Source organism: Oncorhynchus keta, unplaced genomic scaffold, assembly GCF_023373465.1.
Source record: "Oncorhynchus keta strain PuntledgeMale-10-30-2019 unplaced genomic scaffold, Oket_V2 Un_contig_2440_pilon_pilon, whole genome shotgun sequence".
NCBI lineage: Eukaryota > Metazoa > Chordata > Actinopteri > Salmoniformes > Salmonidae > Oncorhynchus > Oncorhynchus keta.
The window spans coordinates 310,001-332,500 of NW_026283886.1; the positions used below are offsets into that span (position 1 = coordinate 310,001).

Genomic DNA, 22,500 nt, shown 5'->3' on the forward strand with positions numbered 1-22,500 from the left:
GTCAATGGAGTGTTAATACATTTATACCACCGAGGCCACTGTGCCCTAGTATCCAGGTCTACTTTTTAGTTGCCTGCAAGCCAAGAATGTGCACACACACACACACAAACAAACACAGAGAGAGAGAGAGGCTATTACAGCATAATTGATTGGGTTTACCTGCGCGAAGCACCCACACACAGTGCACACCTAAATGTGCACTTGGCACACAGACACATAGACGCACGCACGCGCACACACACACACACACACACACACACACACACACACACACACACACACACACACACACACACACACACACACACACACACACACACACACACACACACACACACACACACACACACACACACACACACACACACTTAGCCCCCACAGTGTGAAATGATTGATCTTCTGTTGAATCTGACAAGTAATCTTGATGGTTCTCACATAAAACTGTGAAGGACCTCGGCGTTACTCTGGACCCTGATCTCTCTTTTGACGAACATATCAAGAATGTTTCAAGGACAGCTGTTTTCCATCTACGAAACATTGCAAAAATCAGAAACTTTCTGTCCAAAAATGATGCGGAAAAATGAATCCATGCTTCTGTTACTTCTAGGTTAGACTACTGCAATGCTCTACTTTCTGGCTACCCGGATAAAGCACTAAATAAACTTCAGTTAGTGCTAAATACAACTCCTAGAATCCTGCCTAGAACCCAAAAAATGGATCATATTACTCCAGTGCTAGCCTCCCTACACTGGCTTCCTGTCAAGGAACATTGTTGCTCTAACTTCCGCGACGCATATAAGGCCCTGCCCCGCCCTCCTTTCGGAAAAGCTGACCAGGACTCCATTTTGTTGATCCCTGCCTACAGACAGAAACTAAAACAAGAGGCTCCCACGCTGAGGTCTGTCCAACGCTGGTCCGACCAAGCTGACTCCACACTCCAAGACTACTTCCATCACGTGGACTGGGATATGTTTCGTATTGCGTCAGATAACAATATTCAGGAAGGCCATAAAGATCATCAAGGACATCAACCACCCGAGCCACTGCCTGTTCACCCCGCTATCATCCAGAAGGCAAAGTCAGTACAGGTGCATCAAAGCTGGGACCGAGAGACTGAAAAACAGCTTCTATCTCAAGGCCATCAGACTGTTAAACAGCCACCACTAACATTGAGTGGCTGCTGCCAACACACTGACACTGACACTGACTCAACTCCAGCCACTTTAATAATGGGAATTGATGGGAAATGATGTAAATATATCACTAGCCACTTTAAACAATGCTACCTTATATAATGTTACTTACCCTACATTATTCATCTCATATGCATACGTATATACTGTACTCTATATCATCGACTGCATCCTTATGTAATACATGTATCACTAGCCACTTTAACTATGCCACTTTGTTTACATACTCATCTCATATGTATATACTGTACTCGATACCATCTACTGTATCTTGCCTATGCTGCTCTGTACCATCACTCATTCATATATCCTTATGTACATATTATTTATCCCCTTACACTGTGTATAAGACAGTAGTTTTGGAATTGTTAGTTAGATTACTTGTTGGTTATTACTGCATTGTCGGAACTAGAAGCACAAGCATTTCGCTACACTCGCATTAACATCTGCTAACCATGTGTATGTGACAAATACAATTTGATTTGATTTGATTTTTGATTTGGGCAAGGGCTGATTTCAAGGTTTTACTGCTAACCTACAAAGCATTGCATGGGCTTGCTCCTACCTAACTCTCTGATTTGGTCCTGCCGTAAGTACCTACACGTACGCTACGGTCACAAGACGCAGGCCTCCTAATTGTCCCTAGAATTTCTAAGCAAACAGCTGGAGGCAGGGCTTTCTCCTATGGAGCTCCATTTTTATGGAATGGTCTGCCTACCCATATGAGAAACGCAGACTCAGTCTCAACCTTTAAGTCTTTACTGAAGACTCATATCTTCAGTAGGTCATATGATTGAGTGTAGTCTGGCCCAGGAGTGTGAAGGTGAACTGAAAGGCTCTGGAGCAACGAACCGCCCTTGCTGTCTCTGCCTGGCCGGTTCCCCTCTCTCCACTGGCATTCTCTGCCTCTATCCCGATTACAGGGGCTGAGTCACTGGCTTATGCTCTTCCATGCCGCCCCTAGGAGGGGTGCGTCACTTGAGTGTGTTGAGTCGCTGACGTGATCTTCCTGTCTGGGTTTGGAACCCCCCCTTGGGTTGTGCCGTGACGGAGATTTTTGTGGGTTATACTCGGCCTTGTCTCAGGATGGTAAGTTAGTGGTTGAAGATATCCCTCTAGTGGTGTGGGGGCTGTGCTTTGGCAAAGTGGGTGGGGTTATATCATGCCTGTTTGGCCCTGTCCGGGGGTATCATTGGATGGGGCCACAGAATCTCCTGACCCCTCCTGTCTCAGCCTCCATTATTTATGCTGCAGTAGTTTATGTGTCGGGGGGCTAGGGTCAGTCTGTTATATCTGGAGTACTTCTCCTGTCTTATCAGGTGTCCTGTGTGAATTTAAGTATGCTACTCTCTAATTCACTCTTTCTTTCTCTCTTTCTTTCTTTCTCTCTCCCGGAGGACCTGAGCCCTAGGACCATGCCTCAGGACTACCTGGCATGATGACTCCTTGCTGTCCCCAGTCCACCTGGCCGTGCTGCTGCTCCAGTTTCAACTGTTCTGCCTGCGGCTATGGAAGCCTGACCTGTTCACCGGACGTGCACCTGTCCCAGACCTGCTGTTTTCAACTCTCTAGAGACAGCAAGAGAGGTAGAGATAACTCTCAATGATCAGCTATGAAAAGCCAACTGACATTTACTCCCGAGGTGCTGACTTGTTGCACCCTCGACAACTACTGTAATTATTATTATTTGACCATGCTGGTAACTTATGAACATTTGAACATCTTGGCCATGTTCTGTTATAATCTCCACCCGACACAGCCAGAAGAGGACTGGCCACCCTTCATAGCCTGGTTCCTCTCTAGGTTTCTTCCTAGGTTTTTGCCTTTCTAGGGAGTTTTTCCTAGCCAAGGTGCTTCTACAGTTGCATTGCTTGCTGTTTGGGATTTTAGGCTGGGTTTCTGTAAGGCACTTTGAGATATCAGCTGATGTAAGAAGGGCTATATAAATACATTTGATTTGATTTGATTGATCAGGGCTCCAATTTCTACACCGCTCTGCGAAGCCACTCACCTCACCCCGACCCAGCTCTCTTGGTGAAAAGCACATGACGCATATCTTCCAGGAGTAGATGTCTCACTAGAGATATCACATCTCACAGATCCACTGGAGAGGTCTCACCAGAGATATCACATCTCACAGAGATCCACTGTGGAGGTCTCACCAGAGATATCACATCTCACAGAGATCCACTGTGGAGGTCTCACCAGAGATATCACATCTCACAGAGATCCACCAGAGAAGTCTCACCAGAGATATCACATCTCACAGAGATCCACTGGAGAGGTCTCACCAGAGATATCACATCTCACAGAGATCCACTGTGGAGGTCTCACCAGAGAGATCACATCTCACAGAGATCCACTGGAGAGGTCTCACCAGAGATATCACATCTCACAGAGATCCACTGAAGTCTCACCAGAGATATCACATCTCACAGAGATCCACTGGAGAGGTCTCACCAGAGATATCACATCTCACAGAGATCCACTGGAGAGGTCTCACCAGAGATATCACATCTCACAGAGATCCACTGTGGAGGTCTCACCAGAGAGATCACATCTCACAGAGATCCACTGAAGTCTCACCAGAGATATCACATCTCACAGAGATCCACTGGAGAGGTCTCACCAGAGATATCACATCTCACAGAGATCCACTGAAGTCTCACCAGAGATATCACATCTCACAGAGATCCACTGGAGAGGTCTCATCAGAGATATCACATCTCACAGAGATCCACTGAAGTCTCACCAGAGATATCACATCTCACGGAGATCCACTGTGGAGGTCTCACCAGAGAGATCACATCTCACAGAGATCCACTGGAGAGGTCTCACCAGAGATATCACATCTCACAGAGATCCACTGAAGTCTCACCAGAGATATCACATCTCACGGAGATCCACTGTGGAGGTCTCACCAGAGAGATCACATCTCACAGAGATCCACTGGAGAGGTCTCACCAGAGATATCACATCTCACAGAGATCCACTGAAGTCTCACCAGAGATATCACATCTCACAGAGATCCACTGGAGAAGTCTCACCAGAGATATCACATCTCACAGATCCACTGGAGAGGTCTTTGGGACGTGGGTGAGAGACCAGACAACTGGCATGACTAGTGGCCATCAACCAAGGCAACTGGGTCTACTGGGGAACAATAGCAGGACTGTGGGGAAGACTAGGACAGATGTGGGAGTGGGACAGACAGTCAAATCATAAGAACAAGAGAGACGCTCTCAGTGTTCAGACTCATGACAGCTGATCTGTTCAGCTACGATGTAGATGGATTTGTGTGTGTGAAACATCTAACCTTGAGTTAATAAACACACACACACACACACACACACACACACACACACACACACACACACACACACACACACACACACACACACACACACACACACACACACACACACACACACACACACACACACACACACACAGAGCTGTTTATTGTAACTTTTCCTCATGATAATACACAGGTGTCCTCTTAGACAACGTGCTGTGTCCTACTGTCTCTCCTCCTCCACCACTGTCACTTTTTTACTCATTTACCACTCACAGGTCTCTCCTCCTCCACCACTCTGTCTCTTTTTACTCATCTACCACTCACCCTCACAGGTCTCTCCTCCTCCACCACTCTGTCTCTTTTTACTCATCTACCACTCACCCTCACAGGTCTCTCCTCCTCCACCACTCTGTCTCTTTTTACTCATCTACCACTCACCCTCACAGGTCTCTCCTCCTCCACCACTCTGTCACTTTTTACTCATCTACCACTCACCCTCACAGGTCTCTCCTCCTCCTCCACCACTCTGTCACACCACTCTGTCACTTTTACTCATCTACCACTCACCCTCACAGGTCTCTCCTCCTCCACCACTCTGTCACTTTTTACTCATCTACCACTCACCCTCACAGGTCTCTCCTCCTCCACCATCTACCACTCACCTGTCACAGGTCTCTCCTCCTCCACCACTCTGTTTTACTCATCTACCCACTCACCCCTCACAGGTCTCTCCTCCTCCACCACTCTGTCTCTTTTTACTCATCTACCACTCACCCTCACAGGTCTCTCCTCCTCCACCACTCTGTCTCTTTTTACTCATCTACCACTCACCCTCACAGGTCTCTCCTCCTCCACCACTCTGTCACTTTTTACTCATCTACCACTCACCCTCACAGGTCTCTCCTCCTCCACCACTCTGTCACTTTTTACTCATCTACCACTCACCCTCACAGGTCTCTCCTCCTCCACCACTCTGTCACTTTTTACTCATCTACCACTCACCCTCACAGGTCTCTCCTCCTCCACCACTCTGTCACTTTTTACTCATCTACCACTCACCCTCACAGGTCTCTCCTCCTCCACCACTCTGTCACTTTTTACTCATCTACCACTCACCCTCACAGGTCTCTCCTCCTCCACCACTCTGTCACTTTTTACTCATCTACCACTCACCCTCACAGGTCTCTCCTCCTCCACCACTCTGTCACTTTTTACTCATCTACCACTCACCCTGACAGGTCTCTCCTCCTCCACCACTCTGTCACTTTTTACTCATCTACCACTCACTCTCACAGGTCTCTCCTCCTCCACCCCTCTGTCACTTTTTACTCATCTACCACTCACCCTCACAGGTCTCTCCTCCTCCACCACTCTGTCACTTTTTACTCATCTACCACTCACTCTCACAGGTCTCTCCTCCTCCACCACTCTGTCACTTTTTACTCATCTACCACTCACCCTGACAGGTCTCTCCTCCTCCACCACTCTGTCACTTTTTACTCATCTACCACTCACTCTCACAGGTCCTCCTCCAACTCTGTCACTTTTTACTCATCTACCACCACTGACAGGTTTCTCCTCCTCCACCACTCTGGAAACACAGGTCTCTCCTCCTCCAACTTTTTACATCTACCAAAAGTCTCTCCTCCTCCACCACTCTGTCCTCCACCACTCAGGCCACAAGGAATACATCTGCCAACGACCACTCAGACGGCAATCTCTGTTATGTTGTTTGATTATGGTTCGCACCCATACTCACGCACACCCATACTCACGCACACCCATACTCACGCACACCCATACTCACGCACACGCACACCCATACTCACGCACACCCATACTCACGCACACCCATACTCACGCACACCCATACTCACGCACACCCATACTCACGCACACCCATACTCACGCACACCCATACTCACGCACACACATACTCACACACACCCATACTCACGCACACCCATACTCACGCACACACATACTCACGCACACCCATACTCACGCACACCCATACTCACGCACACCCATACTCACGCACACCCATACTCACTCACACCCATACTCACGCACACGCACACCCATACTCACGCACACACATACTCACGCACACACATACTCACGCACACCCCTACTCACGCACACCCATATTCACGCACACCCATACTCACGCACACACATACTCACGCACACCCATACTCACGCACACCCATACTCACGGACACCCATACTCACGCACACACATACTCACGCACACCCATACTCACGCACACCCATACTCACGCACACCCATACTCACGCACACACATACTCACGCACACCCATACTCACGCACACCCATACTCACGCACACCCATACTCACGCACACGCACACCCATACTCACGCACACCCATACTCACGCACACCCATACTCACGCACAACCATACTCACGCACACCCATACTCACGCACACCCATACTCACGCACACCCATACTCACGCACACCCATACTCACGCACACCCATACTCACGCACACCCATACTCACGCACTCACGCACACACATACTCACGCACACCCATACTCACGCACACCCATACTCATGGACACCCATACTCACGCACACCAATACTCACGCACACCCATACTCACGCACACACATACTCACGCACATCCATACTCACGCACACCCATACTCACGCACACACATACTCACGCACACACATACTCACGCACACCCATACTCACGCACACACATACTCATGCACACACATACTCACGCACACCCATACTCACGCACACACATACTCATGCACACACATACTCACGCACACACATACTCATGCACACACATACTCATGCACACACATACTCATGCACACGCACACACACACACAGTATTTCAAACAGCTCGGTTATGATTTGGTTCCAGATGGTGTAATTAGTTATTCATATTTTAATGTTTTCCTCAGTTTTATCTTTCAGGACATATGATGTGGTAAACAATCTATTAATACTCAGCAGTGATCTGTATGCTTATGTAATATTATGCTATACAGACTGTTATCAAGGCAACCTGTGGTCTCGTTTGTGGTCCTCTAGCACCCCCATGTGTTTTTTTCTACATGCACAGCTGTGGATGGGGCCTTGTTTTTTCCATATGAAATGCTGTGTCTGATTCATTGATCATTTTATATCCTCAGTGAAACTTTAAATACATTTTGTTTGGGCTCTTTTTCATTGTCATATTCCATTCCCACATGATCATCAGTCTATTATTGTAACCCAAGAGGTCAAAGGTCAAATGTGTACCTTGACCACCAGATAGCGCCAATAAATTCACTTGAATTTATATATCAGGGCTGTCAAACTTCTGGTTTTCATCCTCTCCTTCCAATCAGGGACTAATTCAGACCTGGGACACCAGGTGAGTGCAATGAACTACCAGGTAGAAACAAGAAACAGAAGTGTTTTGACCCTCCAGGACCAGGGTTGAACAGCCCTGGTCTATATTGAGGTCTTAATCCTAACGAGAGACTTACATGGTGTAACTCAGACTGTCACAGTTATCACTGGAGACGTACATGATGTGACTCAGACTGTCACAGTTATCACTGGAGACGTACATGATGTGACTCAGACTGTCACAGTTATCACTGGAGACGTACATGATGTGACTCAGACTGTCACAGTTATCACTGGAGACGTACATGATGTGACTCAGACTGTCACAGTTATCACTGGAGACGTACATGATGTGACTCAGACTGTCACAGTTATCACTGGAGACGTACATGATGTGACTCAGACTGTCACAGTTATCACTGGAGACGTACATGATGTGACTCAGACTGTCACAGTTATCACTGGAGACGTACATGATGTGACTCAGACTGTCACAGTTATCACTGGAGACGTACATGATGTGACTCAGACTGTCACAGTTATCACTGGAGACGTACATGATGTGACTCAGACTGTCACAGTTATCACTGGAGACGTACATGATGTGACTCAGACTGTCACAGTTATCACTGGAGACGTACATGATGTGACTCAGACTGTCACAGTTATCACTGGAGACGTACATGATGTGACTCAGACTGTCACAGTTATCACTGGAGACAGTTATCATGATGTAACTCAGACTGTCACAGTTATCACTGGAGACGTACATGATGTGACTCAGACTGTCACAGTTATCACTGGAGACGTACATGATGTGACTCAGACTGTCACAGTTATCACTGGAGACGTACATGATGTGACTCAGACTGTCACAGTTATCACTGGAGACGTACATGATGTAACTGGGTCAAGACCCCGCCCTGTGCAACTGGGTCCTGGACTTTCTTATGGGCCGCCCCCAGGTGGTGAGGGTAGGAAACGACATCTCCACTCTGATCCTCAACACTGGGGCCCCACAAGGGTGCGTTCTGAGCCCTCTCCTGTACTCCCTGTTCACCCATGACTGCGTGGCCATGCACGCCTCCAACTCAATCATCAAGTTTGCGACACCACAGTGGTAGGCTTGATTACCAACAACGACGAGACAGCCTACTGGGAGGAGGCGAGGGCCCTCGGAGTGTGGTGTCAGGATAATAATCTCACACTCAACGTCAACAAAACAACGTCAACAAAACCCCCCTATCCACATCGACGGGGCAGCAGTGGAGAAGGTGGAAAGTTTTAAGTTCCTCAGTGTACACATCACAGACAAACTGAAATGGTCCACCCACACAGACAGTGTGGTGAAGAAGGTGCAATAGCGCCTCTTCAACTTCAGCAGGCTGAAGAAATTTGGCTTGTCACATAAAACAAACTAACAGTATCACCACCTGGTACGGCAACTGCTCCGCCCACAACCGTAAGGCTCTCCAGAGGGTAGTGAGGTCTGCACAACGCATCACTGGGGACAACCTACCTGCCCTCCAGGACACCTACACCACCCCCTCGCTGTCTAAGGAAGGCCAAAAAGATCATCAAGGACAACAACCACCCGAGCCACTACCTGTTCACCTCGCTATCATCCAGAAGTCGAGGTCAGTACAGGTGCAGCAAAGCTGGGACCGAGAGACTGAAAACAGCTTCTATCTCAAGGCCATCAGACTGTTAAACAGCCATCACTAACATTGAGTGGCTGCTGCCAACATACCGACTCAAATCTCCAGCCACTTTAATAATAAAAAATGGGATGTAATAAATATATCACTAGTGACTTTAAACAATGCCACTTTATATAATGTTTACGTACCCTACATTACTCATCTCATATGTATATACTGTACCCTATACCATCTACTGCGTCTTTCCATCTTAATGTAACACATGTATCACTAGTGACTTTAAACAATGCCACTTAATATAATGTTTACGTACCCTACATTACTCATCTCATATGTATATACTGTACCCTATACCATCTACTGCGTCTTTCCGATGCCGCACGGCCATCCATGTATTCATCATCCATATATTTTTTATATATATATATATATATATATTTTTCAATAATAATTTAATACCAAAAACACAAGGAAGGGGTAACATTAAAGTATTATAACATGAAGGACAAACAATACAGCATGAAGACACTATCAAACATGTATCAGTGTTTCCGCAACAGATCCATCCTTGTGTGAGGGTGGGTGCGTGTGCATGATAGTGATATAAAATATATGTCATAGTTTCCTTTTTCATGATCACAATCTTGTGAAACCCGAACCCTCCAAGATCCCCCCACAGTTCCCCAATAGCTGTCCCTCAACCATTCGAGACCCCTCCCACAGTACCCCCCGGAAGACAATACAATCAATTCCATTCCCCCACAACCAAGGTGATGAACTAAAGAGGGAAAAGGAAAAGACAGAAGAAAACAACAATGCAAAAAAAGAATACATTTAAAACAAAGGACATCAAGGACAACTGAAATCAGAACAGCAATGCCTACTTTATACGTGTGTGTGCATGTCGGGCACTATTACAAGTATGTGTGTGTTCTTGTATGTGTTTATTTGAATGAGAGTGTGTGTATATGCATGTGTACAAACACCTTCACGGCAGCAGCCTCAGGCAAACCGGCATTTGTCATTCATATATTTATACGTACATATTCTTATTGATTCCTTTACACTTGTGTGTATAAGATAGTTGTTGTGAAATTGTTCGATTGCTTGTTAGATATTACTGCACAGTCGGAACTAGAAGCATTAACATCTGCTAACCATGTGTATGTGACCAATACAATTTGATTTGATTTGGCTATGAGGTGTGACAAGTCCTCTTCTGGCTGTGCCGGGTGGAGATTATAACAGAACATGGCCAAGATGTTCAAATGTTCGTAGATGACCAACAGGGTCAAATAATAATGATCACAGTGGTTGTCGAGGGTGCAACAGGCCAGCACCTCAGGAATAAATGTCAGTTGGCTTTTCATAGCCGATCATTCAGAGTATCTCTACCTCTCTTGCGGTCTCTAGAGAGTTTAAAAGAGCAGGTCTGGGACAGGGTAGCACGTCTGGTGAACAGGTCAGGGTTCCATAGCCACAGTCAGAACATTTGAAACTGGAGCAGCAGCACGACCAGGTGGACAGCAAGGAGTCATCAGGCCAGGTAGTCCAGGTGACCTTATACACTGTCTATACAGTCCATATCCCAGCATGCCATTTTCCCTCCCTCCCTCAATCTAATCCTTCATATAATACTGTTTTGTGTATCTATCAGTCTCTGTTACTGTGTCTCTGTGTTATTCATTGGGACAGTGGGTATTGTAATTCTCAAGGTACACGGTGACGGCTGGGTTTTATTTGGAGTCTCTGAAGGAGCATGTCAATAATGCAAGGAGGACAGGCCACTGGACCCCAGGGTCTTACAATAACTCCTAAACAGTGAATTAACAGGATTCTCTTCACTTTACTGCGTGATACTAAGGCGATCGGACAAGTGATCGGACTAGAAAGCAGTTTATTAACTCTCACTCACTAGGTAGTGATGTAATGCTGTAACAAGTATGTGTGTGTATGTGTGTGCACGTCTATGTATGTGCGTGAATGTGTGTTTCTAACCATCCTCACCTCTGCTGCTTGTAAACAACAGGCCATTGTTTGTGCTGTACGATCACAAATCTGTACACAAGTTATACTGGACTGAATTGTGAAATTGCTCAACGTTCATAAACCATTCCCAACCCATATCGTGTTGAAAACAAACTATTCCGATAAATCCTTCGGGAATCTTTGGCTCCGTTTATTACACTGTAGATGATAGATGAGAAACACCAAGGTTACGAACGCCGAGAATAATGAGTGGCTAAAAGAGAGGAGTGAAACACTGCAATAAGAAGCTGTTTTCATTGTCAGTACAAAACGTTTTTCTTTGGTGTGCCCCAATGAATACGAACCAGCAGAATGTCTCTATTTTACTTCCTGTTTTTTACTACCGTACAGCTGTTCTGTTCCAAACAGAAAAATGTAGACATCGGATAAATCCTGTTTTCTCAAGACATTAGATGTTTTGAATGCCACACAGCATGAGATGTACATTTAATGGGAATTATCTATTTTGCTGAAAACATGTGGTCCAAATGTAGGTTTTAAAGGAAGATAGATTATACATGTTGGCCAGACATCAAACTTAAAACACTAACCAATGTATGGAGACCAGGGTAGGCCCTACTTTGAAGTCTGAATATTCTGGAACAAAGGGGGATAGTGGGGTAAGTTGATCCAAAGGGTAAGTTGAGCAACCCCTTTTTTCTAGGAAAACAAAAACAAAATGAATCATGTGACCAAAAAGTTCATAATTTTCTCAAATGATTGCCTCGCCTGGTTTACCAACTACTTCTATGATAGAGTTCAGTGTGTCAAATTGGAAGGCCTGTTTTCCGGACCTCTGGCAGTCTCTATGGGGGTGCCACAGGGTTCAATTCTCGGGCCGACTCTCTTCTCTGTATACATCAATGATGTTGCTCTTGCTGCTGGTGATTCTCTGATCCACCTCTACGCAGACGACACCATTCTGTATACCTCTGGTTCTTCTTTGGACACTGTGTTAACTAACCTGCAGATGAGCTTCAATGTCATACAACTCTCCTTCCGTGGCCTCCAACTGCTTTTCAATGCAATTAAAACTAAATGCATGCTATTCAATCCATCGCTGCCCACACCTGCCCGCCCGTCCAGCATCACTACTCTGGACGACTCTGACTTAGAATACGTGGACAACTACAAATATCTAGATGTCTGGTTAGACTGTAAACTCTCCTTCCAGACTCACATTAAGCATCTCCAATCCAAAATGACATCTAGAATTGGCTTCCTATATCGCAACAAAGCATCCTTCACTCATGCTGCCAAACATACCCTCGTAAAACTGACCATCCTACCGATCCTCGACTTTGGTGATGTCATCTATAAAATAGCCTCCAACACTCTACTCAACAAACTGGATGCAGTCTATCACAGTGCCATCCATTTTTGTCACCAAAGCCCCATACACTACCCACCACAGCGACCTGTTCCCTCTCGTTGGCTGGCCCTTGCTTCATACTCGTCGCCAAACCCACTGGCTACAGGTTATCTACAAGTCTCTGCTAGATAAAGCCTCACCTTATCTCAGCTCACTGGTCACCATAGCAGCACCCACTCGTAGCACGCGCTCCAGCAGGTATATTTCACTGGTCACCCCCAAAGCCAATTCCTCCTTTGGTCATCTTTCCTTCCAGTTCTCTGCTGCCAATAACTGGAACGAATTGCAAAAATCACTGAAGATGGAGACTCACATCTCCCTCACTAAGCACCAGCTGTCAGGGCAGCTCACAGATCACTGCACCTGTACATAGCCCATCTGTAAACAGCCCATCTATCTACCTACCTCATCCCCATACAGTATTTATTTATTTATCTTGCTCCTTTGCACCCCAGTATCTCTACTTGCACATTCTTCTTCTGCACATCTACCATTCCAGTGTTTAATTGCTATATTGTAATTACTTCACCACCATGGCCTATTTATTGCCTTAACTCCCTTATCTTACCTCATTTGCACTCACTGTATATAGACATGTTTTGTTTTGTTCTACTGTATTATTGACTGTATGTTCTGTTTATTCCATGTGTAACTCTGTGTTGTTGTATGCGTAGAACTGCTTTGCTTTATCTTGGACAGGTCGCAGTTGCAAATGAGAACTTGTACTCAACTAGCCTACCTGGTTAAATAAAGGTCAAATAAATAAAAATGAAAATACATTTCATGGAGTCAGTGAAGGAAGAAACCACATAGAAAAGTGGTAAGCAAGTTAGCGCCAAAAACTGTTTTTCACAAAGTCTAATTAATTGATTGTGTTATAAATGGCTGTGGTTTTATTTGGCACCCCAAGTTCTGAGCACAAAAATGGTTTCCCCTCAAGGAAGTCGATCCAAGTGAATTTAATGTAAGAAATCTGTACCGAACTATTCCCATGCACAATAGACAGACGTGGTCGTATGCAAATGTAAGCAAGGTTTGAAATGATTATGTTTTAGTCAAACATCATATCTGTTTGGGTTTCTTGAGGTCAATTTGCAGTCTGCAAATGATGTATAATTATGTTCCGGCCCACCGACCCTCCACTCAATAATAAATATCCCCACGGCTGAATCTAGCTGATGATCCCTGTGTTATGGGTTTCACAATGCTTGTATCTAAACCAAAGTAGATCTTTGTACATCACTTAGGGTCTCAGTAAGCTACAATACGATGTCTTAAACCTAGCACAACATTGCACCCTTGTAGCTGTGTGAGCTAATGTAGTCTAAATGTTTGCCTTGGAGTAAGTTGAGCCAACGGACATGGGGTAAGTTGAGCCAACGGACATGGGGTAAGTTGAGCCAACGGACAAGGGGTAAGTTGAGCCAACGGACATGGGGTAAGTTGAGCCAACGGACATGGGGTAAGTTGAGCCAACGGCCATGACGTAAGTTGAGCCAACAGCCACCATATCCCATATAAATAATGATTACATTTAGTCAGTTTTATGCCCAGTATGCAATGTGTTATGCATGTGAACTTGAGGGCATTTTTCTTGTTACAGAGCAGACATCATCATGCCCTGTGTAAACAAACGTAAAACAAGCAGGGGTCTACCCCTGATAGATTAACAGAGCCACACAAGGTCTTATCTGATTGACATGGAGTCTGAGCTGTATAAAGAGAGGCTATGATAGATTAACAGAGACACACAAGGTCTTATCTGATTGACATGGAGTCTGAGCTGTATAAAGAGAGGCTATGATAGATTAACAGAGCCACACAAGGTCTTATCTGACGACATGGAGTCTGAGCTGTATAAAGAGAGGCTATGATAGATTAACAGAGCCACACAAGGTCTTATCTGACGACATGGAGTCTGAGCTGTATAAAGAGAGGCTATAATAGATTAACAGAGACACACAAGGTCTTATCTGACGACATGGAGTCTGAGCTGTATAAAGAGAGGCTATGATAGATTAACAGAGACACACAAGGTCTTATCTGATTGACATGGAGTCTGAGCTGTATAAAGAGAGGCTATGATAGATTAACAGAGACACACAAGGTCTTATCTGACGACATGGAGTCTGAGCTTGATAAACATATCAAACATCTCACGGACCAGTTTCATGGGCTAAGTAGCCTCGAATGCATAGAATTTGCCTACGAATTGGTACATCGAAAGAACATCTCTGTCTCAGACAACTGTAAGTGATATTGAAGTGAAAGATCTATATCTGAATGTAGGCATTTAAGATCGACAATATACCACAACCCCATTCCATGAATTCAACTATCACCCACTGTCACAGGACACCATCACCCACTTACCCCAAGGCTGCTCAACGTACCCCGTCCCTATGCTCAACTTACTTTATATCCAGGGTAAGTTGTGCCAAGAGACCACTTGTTGGACAAGTTATGTTTTCAAAACTGTTATGTTTACATGAATTCTGATTATTTTCAGAGAAACACATCATCCTGAAATATATGTAGATATCTGTATCTTTGTAGAAAGAATACTATTTCCCTTGACATAGGGGGGCGTTGTAACGATTCTCGTTGGTGGAAGAAGGTGAGGATCAAGATGCAGCGTGGTAGGTGTTCATCATTATTTTAATAAACAGAACATTAAATACAACAAGGAACAAAAGAAACAACCCAAACAGCTCCGTCAGGTGCAAAACACACTAAACAGAAGATAACTACCCACAAAACCCATGTGGGCAAGAGCTACCTAAGTATGGTTCTCAATCAGAGACAACAACAGACAGCTGTCCCTGATTGAGAACCATACCCGGCCAAAAACAAAGAAATACAAAAACATAGAAAAAAGAAGTTTGCCCACCCTAGTCACACCCTGGCCTAACCAAAATAGAGAATAAAAAGCTTCTATGGCCAGAGCGTGACAGGCGCACAATTGGCCCAGCGTTGTCCAGCTATGGCCGGTGTAGGCCGTCATTGAAAATAAGAATTTGTTCCTAACTGACTACCTACTTACATTTAAAAAATGGCTCAACCTACCCCCCTCTCCCCTAACCCAATGCACTATCAATGCAACCGCTATGGGTCAAAGGTCAGGCAATTCACCCGGAACCACTTGCCACCACGGTGTCACCCGCCGGGCTGCTAATGCCCCTCTGGAACAAGGGCAAACAGAATCCCCCTAAAACCACCTCTCCCCTTTGACCTCCCATCCATACATTGACCCCCTCATCTCCCGCTTTTTTTTTAACCTTTCCTGCTATTGATCTTCCCAGATTCCACTATTCTGGAGGGTCGGTGTGAAAATCCCCTTTGAGATATGAGTATTCAGAGTCATTACCTGCCGCCGGCTTCCGGCCCGGAGTGTGTGTGTGAAAACTCCCCACAGAGAGGGGACTCTTAAATAGGTCATTAAAGTCACCCGTTAGCCCCCAGTTTAGTCGGTGTGTGTGTGTGTGTGTGTGTGTGTGTGTGTGTGTGTGTGTGTGTGTGTGTGTGTGTGTGTGTGTGTGTGTGTGTGTGTGTGTGTGTGTGTGTGTGTGTGTGTCATACTATTTGGGGGTCCTCATTCCTAGAGGACTGCTTGGTTCAGCAGCGTTTTTCCTTGCATTGAGAGAGTTTGGTATGACTCCCACTGGACAACATACACAGATGCATGATATTGGCTCTGACGTCTAAGGGCACAGCAGGTAAGCAAGACTGACACCCATACATCTAATAGATAGAACTTCAGATACTATCTGCTCTATTACTCTAGATCTATGTTGAATATTTAGAGGACACCTACCTCATCTATAGTAGTTGCCGTTTGCTCTTGCAATGCATTCTAGACAGAAAAGATTAGGACCATGAAAATCATTTTTGAAAACTCACTTGTGCTAGTGGGAAGATCTATGAAGTTAATTTCAGATCGTATTATTTTGCTTTTGATAAGGAAATAGGAAGAGACTCAATTAGAAACTGTTGTGATACATGATACTGTCTCTTAGGTTGTTGGACTAAGGTTCTTGTCTTTTAGATAGAAGACCATGGAAGAACTCTCTCTACTACTCTGGCTCCTGATAGTTCCTCTTCAATCATTTGTACTTCAGCCCAGTAAGTGCTTATGAACTTTCATCATTCACAGGATCTACACACTGATTTTACATTCCCAAACTTGAAAAATGAATTCAACAATTTCTCATTTCTAATAGCTTGATTTTCTGATCCTCCTAATTGTCTGATCAGTTTGGAAAATGCATCATATGTATGTAGGTGTGCAGCAAAGGAACCTAAGTATACTTGAATTCAGATGTTTCCACATTGCATAGGAATAATGTTTTTTTTTCAAACGAACCAAGTCTGTTAACATATCCCAGACTTATTCAGGCAACCTAGTCACAGGTTTGAATAGAACCGGAGCCATTTGCCAAATTTTGGTAATTAATTTAAAGTACTGTAAGAAGTGGTTTTATTTTATTATACTTCTATTCTTATATGAAAATAACAACTGCAAACTTCGTAAAATCTCTGTCAATATGGCCCACATTGTCTGTCATTTTGTAGCGATGCCTAATCTTGAGTGTCAATACTAAGATACTGCTGTGTGTGTCTAGGAGTGGAAATGATCCTCATAGAAGACTCTGTCAGAGAAACAGATCCCTGGTCAGACTGGAGACCTGAGAGACTGAGGGAGACCACAACAGCAGACGAAGAGGAGGGTGAAGAACTCACTGCAACCCACCCTGAAGAGGGGAGGGAGGAAGAAGGGAGGAGCGAGGAAGGACTAACTCCAGAGACTGAATCTGAGAAGTGGAGAATAGAGGAGGAGAAGGGGGCAGCAGAGCAGGAGGGCCATGAGGAAGAGCGAGGGATGGAGGAAGAAAGAACGCTGGTTGGAGGGCTTGATTACAGAGAGAAGAAGAGATTTGAAAATTGGGAGATAGAAGCTGATGAGGAACATGAAGAGGAGGAGGAGAGAAGAGATAATGGAGAGGGGAGACACGGAGAAGGGATTAGATCAGATGATGAGGAGAGAGGTGGTAAGGAACAGAGAGCATATGGAGGAGAGGAGAAACTAGAGGAAAACCTGAGAGTTGGGGAAGTTAAAGAACCCAGTGTAGATCAAAGCGAGGGAAACTACTTAGTCGTTACACACATAGACCTCCCCTCTCCAACCAGCACTTCCTCCTCTCCTGTAGAAAAAGTAATGGACACTCAACCTGTCAATCAAGCTATCAACGAACCCATGTCCCCTCCCCCTGCAGCTATGCCTGTTCCACTTTATGATGTCACTCCTCCACCTGCCACTCAACATGGCCCTCCACCAGTTACGCCCTCTACCCCCTCTCAAGTTCCAGAGTCTGCCACTCATGCTCTCACTCAACATGCCAGTCATATCCAAGACCCGGCTCCAGAGGCAGAGGAGGCCATCTCATTGGTGGACAGTGAGCTCATTATGGTTCAGAGTGTGACTGACAGCTCCCAGACAAATCTCAGGGAGGGGGAGAGTTTTGTTTCTCAGTCGATGGAGGTCAAAGTTGGCCCAATTATCAAGGTTTCAATCAACGACAATCAGACTGAGAGGAACAGCATTGTCTTTCTCAAAGAGACAGGAAATACAGTCAAGCAGCTCAAGTCTACAGACAAACCAAAACAGGAAAAACTCACAGCCAAGGAACTGCAACCTACAGCCAAACCAAAAGAGATGACAAAACCAACAGCCAAACCCAAAGTGACGGTACAGACAAACCATACACCCAAAACACTACAGACAAAACGTACACCCAAAACACAACAGACAAAATCTACAGCCAAGCCAGCAGTGCCAAAACACACAATGAAGCTGACACAGACCACCAAGAGTATCAAGACAAAGACAGGGAAACATCAAAAGAAAGACAAAATAAATGAGAGGAAAGGTAAACCTCTGAAAAAGGACAACAAACCCAAAGAGACAAAACAGGAGAAGAAGGAGGGCACAAATCCGGCAAACTTCCCCTACTTCAAAGACAACTACTGTCCCCCGGAGTGTGCCTGCTATGGACGGTGAGATGTTCTTGGACTAAATCAGGCTTACTATTGCCCATTTGTAATAATTTTTTGTAAATATTTTATCATTATGCTATTTCCATATTGTCACAGTCTTATTTAATCACCCAAACCATGTTGTACAGTAATGTTTGTGACGTGCATTACTCCAATGTTGTCTATTGTCCCCTTTCCCAGAGTGGTCCAGTGTTCCGACAAGGGGCTGGAGAAGGTTCCGTACGGCATCCCTTATAACTCCCGCTACGTCCTCCTGATGAACAACCGCATCGACAGCATTCAGCTGGACCTGCTCAATGAGTACCTGTCCATGGAGTTCCTGGTGCTCAGCAACAACCGGCTGACAGACGGCTCCATCGAGGGGGCCTTCGAGGGCATCCCGGCCCTGAGGCGGCTCTACCTGGACCGGAACCTACTGGAGAGCGTGCCCACAGACCTGCCCGCCTCCCTGGAAGAGCTGCATCTGGATAACAACCGGCTTAATGTGATGTCAGAGGGAGCCTGGGCCAACTGCCCCGGCCTGCTGGTCCTCAGCCTGAGCAACAACAGCCTGGGGAATGGGAATGATACTCTCCCCGCCAGTGTGCTCTCACCTCTAGGCAGCCTGCGCACCCTCAGCCTGGACCGCAACCGGCTGGCCTCGGTGCCTCTTGGCTTACCTCTATCTATCAGGGAGTTGTACCTCCGTGGCAACCTTATCCAGCAGTTTCCAGGTGAGGCCTTCGTGGGTACCTTGGAGCTGGTGATTCTGGATCTGAGTGCTAACCGGCTAACCAACCATGGCCTTCTCAGGGAGTCCCTCATCAACGCCACCCACCTGGAGAGCCTCAACTTAGAGGGCAACCAGCTCAAGAAAGTACCCCGCCACCTCCCCTCTTCCCTCAAAACCCTGAACCTGGAGGGCAACCTCATCTCCTCCGTGGGCAAAGCCTCCTTCCTCCACCTCCCCCACCTGGAGCACCTGGGCCTGGCCAGGAACAAGATAGCCAGGGTGGCCTCGGGGGCCTTCAGGGCGCTGCCTGTCCTGCACCAGCTGGACCTGTGTCACAATGCCCTGAGCCAGGTGCCCAGGCAGCTGCCCCGGGGGCTACACTCAGTGGCACTCACACACAACAAGATCCACTCAGTGCCCCGCGACGCCTTCTGCTGGGGGAGTTCAGACCCCGGCCTCAGCAGCCTGGTGCTGGTGCAGCTGGAGCACAACCTCATAGACCTGGGCCACATGGACGCAAAAGCCTTCCACTGCCTCAGAGGCTTCCAGGTGGTACACTTCTACTGAGCTGCAGTCTATAGAATCCTGCAGGACAGTCATACTGCAAGTATGGAATATAGACAATCCCACAACTGAAACCAATTGCAGGGTTTTTTCTGCTCAACCTGAAAGTCCGTTGGGCTCTAAAATGGCGGTAAAAAGTTCTGCAATACACAGAGAAACAGACATCATGTCGGGAGCTGATTTTGATTCAACATTACAAGGTAACAATGCAAGATGGCCAGTTGAGTGAACTTGGATCTCAATGTGGATAGCTATACTGTATGTCGTCGCTTGGGTAAAGCTGTGATTGGTGGAAGCCGTGGTGTTCAGAGAAAATACTTACTGCTCCCATGAAGTCTGTGTTGAAAGACTATGGCCTCTACTTAAAGGTCAATGATGACACATACAGTTGAAGTCGGACGTTTACATACACCTTAGACAAATTCATTTAAACTCAGTTTTTCACAATTCATGACATTTAATCCTAGTAGAAATCCCCTGTCGTTGGTCAGTTAGGATCACCACTGTTTTAAGAATGTGAAATGTCAGAATAATAGTAGAGAGATTTATTTATTTCAGCTTTTATTTCTTTCATCACATTCCCAGTGGGTCAGAAGTTTACATACACTCAATTAGTATTTGGTAGCATTGCCTTTAAATTGTTTAGCTTCCACAAGCTTCCCACAATAAGTTGGGTGAATTTTGGGCCATTCCTCCTGACAGAGCTGGTGTAACTGAGTCAGGTTTGTAGGCCTCCTTGCTTCCACATGTCTTTTCAGTTCTGCCACACATTTTCTATGGGATTGAGGTCAGGGGTTTGTGGCCACTCCAATACCTTGACTTTGTTGTCCTTAAGCCATTTTGCCACAACTTTGGAAGTATGCTTGGTGTCATTGTCAATTTGGAAGACCGATTTGCGACCAAGCTTTAACTTCCTGACCGATGTCTTCAGATGTTGCTTCAATATATCCACATAATTTTCTATCCTCATGATGCCATCTATTTTGTGAAGTGCACCAGTCCCTCCTGCAGAAAATCACCCCCACAACATGATGCTGCCACCCCCGTGCTTCACAGTTGCGATGGTGTTCTTCGGCTTGCAAGCCTCCTCCTTTTTCCTCTAAACATAATGATGGTCATTGCGGCCAAACAGGTCTATTTTTGTTTCATCAGACCAAAGGACATTTCTCCAAAAAGTACGACCTTTGTCCCCATGTGCAGTTGCAAACCGTAGTCTGGCTTTTTTATGGCAGTTTTGGAGCAGTGGCTTCTTCCTTGCTGAGCGGCCTTTCAGGTTATGTTGATATAGGACTCGTTTTACTGTGGATATAGATACTTTTATACCTGTTTCCTCAAGCATCTTCACAAGGTTCTGGGATTGATTTGCACTTTTCGCACCAAAGTACGTTCATCTCTAGGAGACAGAACGCGTCTCCTTCCTGAGCAGTATGATGGCTGCGTGGTCCCATGGTGTTTATACTTGCGTACTTTTGTTTGTACAGATGAATATGGTACCTTCAGGCGTTTGGAAATTGCTCCCAAGGATGAACAAGACTTGTGGAGGTCTACAATTTTTTTTCTGAGGTCTTGGCTGATTTATTTTGATTTTCCCATGATGTCAAGTAAAGAGGCACTGATTTTGAAGGTAGGCCTTGAAATACATCCCTAGGTACACCTCCAGTTGACTCAAATGATGTCAACTAGCCTATCAGAAGCTTCTAAAACCATGACATACATTTCTGGAATTTTCCAAGCTGTTTTAAAGGCACAGTCAACTTAGTGTATGTAAACTTCTGACCCACTGGAATTGTGATACAGTGAAATAATCTGTCTGTAAACAATTGTTGTAAAAATTACTTGTGTCATGCACAAAGTAGATGTCCTAACCGACTTTCCAAAACTATAGTTTGTTAACAAGAAATTTGTGGAGTGGTTGAAAATGAGTTTTAATGACTCCAACCTAAGTGTATGTAAACTTCCATCTCCAACTGTATGTGACTGTCAGCTGTATCTTAGCAATCTTATCATTGGAATACTTGTAAGCTAAATGTATTTCTATTCAATGTTGTCATGTGATTTAAATTAAAGTGCCATTAGTGGTCTGGAAGAGTCTCTCTTCTGGAAGAGTGTGAATTGGCGAGTAAATGGCAAAGCCTTATTAACAAAAGCTACTCCATTTCAACTCACGTTGGCCTAATATGGGCAAGAAACAATAACACAGTCTAGGAAAAATGTCTGCCTGCTGCAAAATTA

General features: G+C 45.5%; 1 protein-coding gene across 1 annotated transcript; it reads left to right on the top strand.

Moving 5' to 3' along the window:
* Positions 1-17,821: 17,821 nt before the first annotated feature.
* LOC118382734 (podocan-like protein 1) lies at positions 17,822-22,359 on the top strand. The gene is made up of 2 exons (XM_035769441.2): positions 17,822-18,992; positions 19,173-22,359. The coding sequence occupies exons 1-2, from the start codon at positions 18,154-18,156 to the stop codon at positions 20,269-20,271; spliced, it is 1,938 nt and encodes a 645-aa protein (XP_035625334.1). The 5' UTR covers positions 17,822-18,153; the 3' UTR covers positions 20,272-22,359.
* Positions 22,360-22,500: the final 141 nt, after the last annotated feature.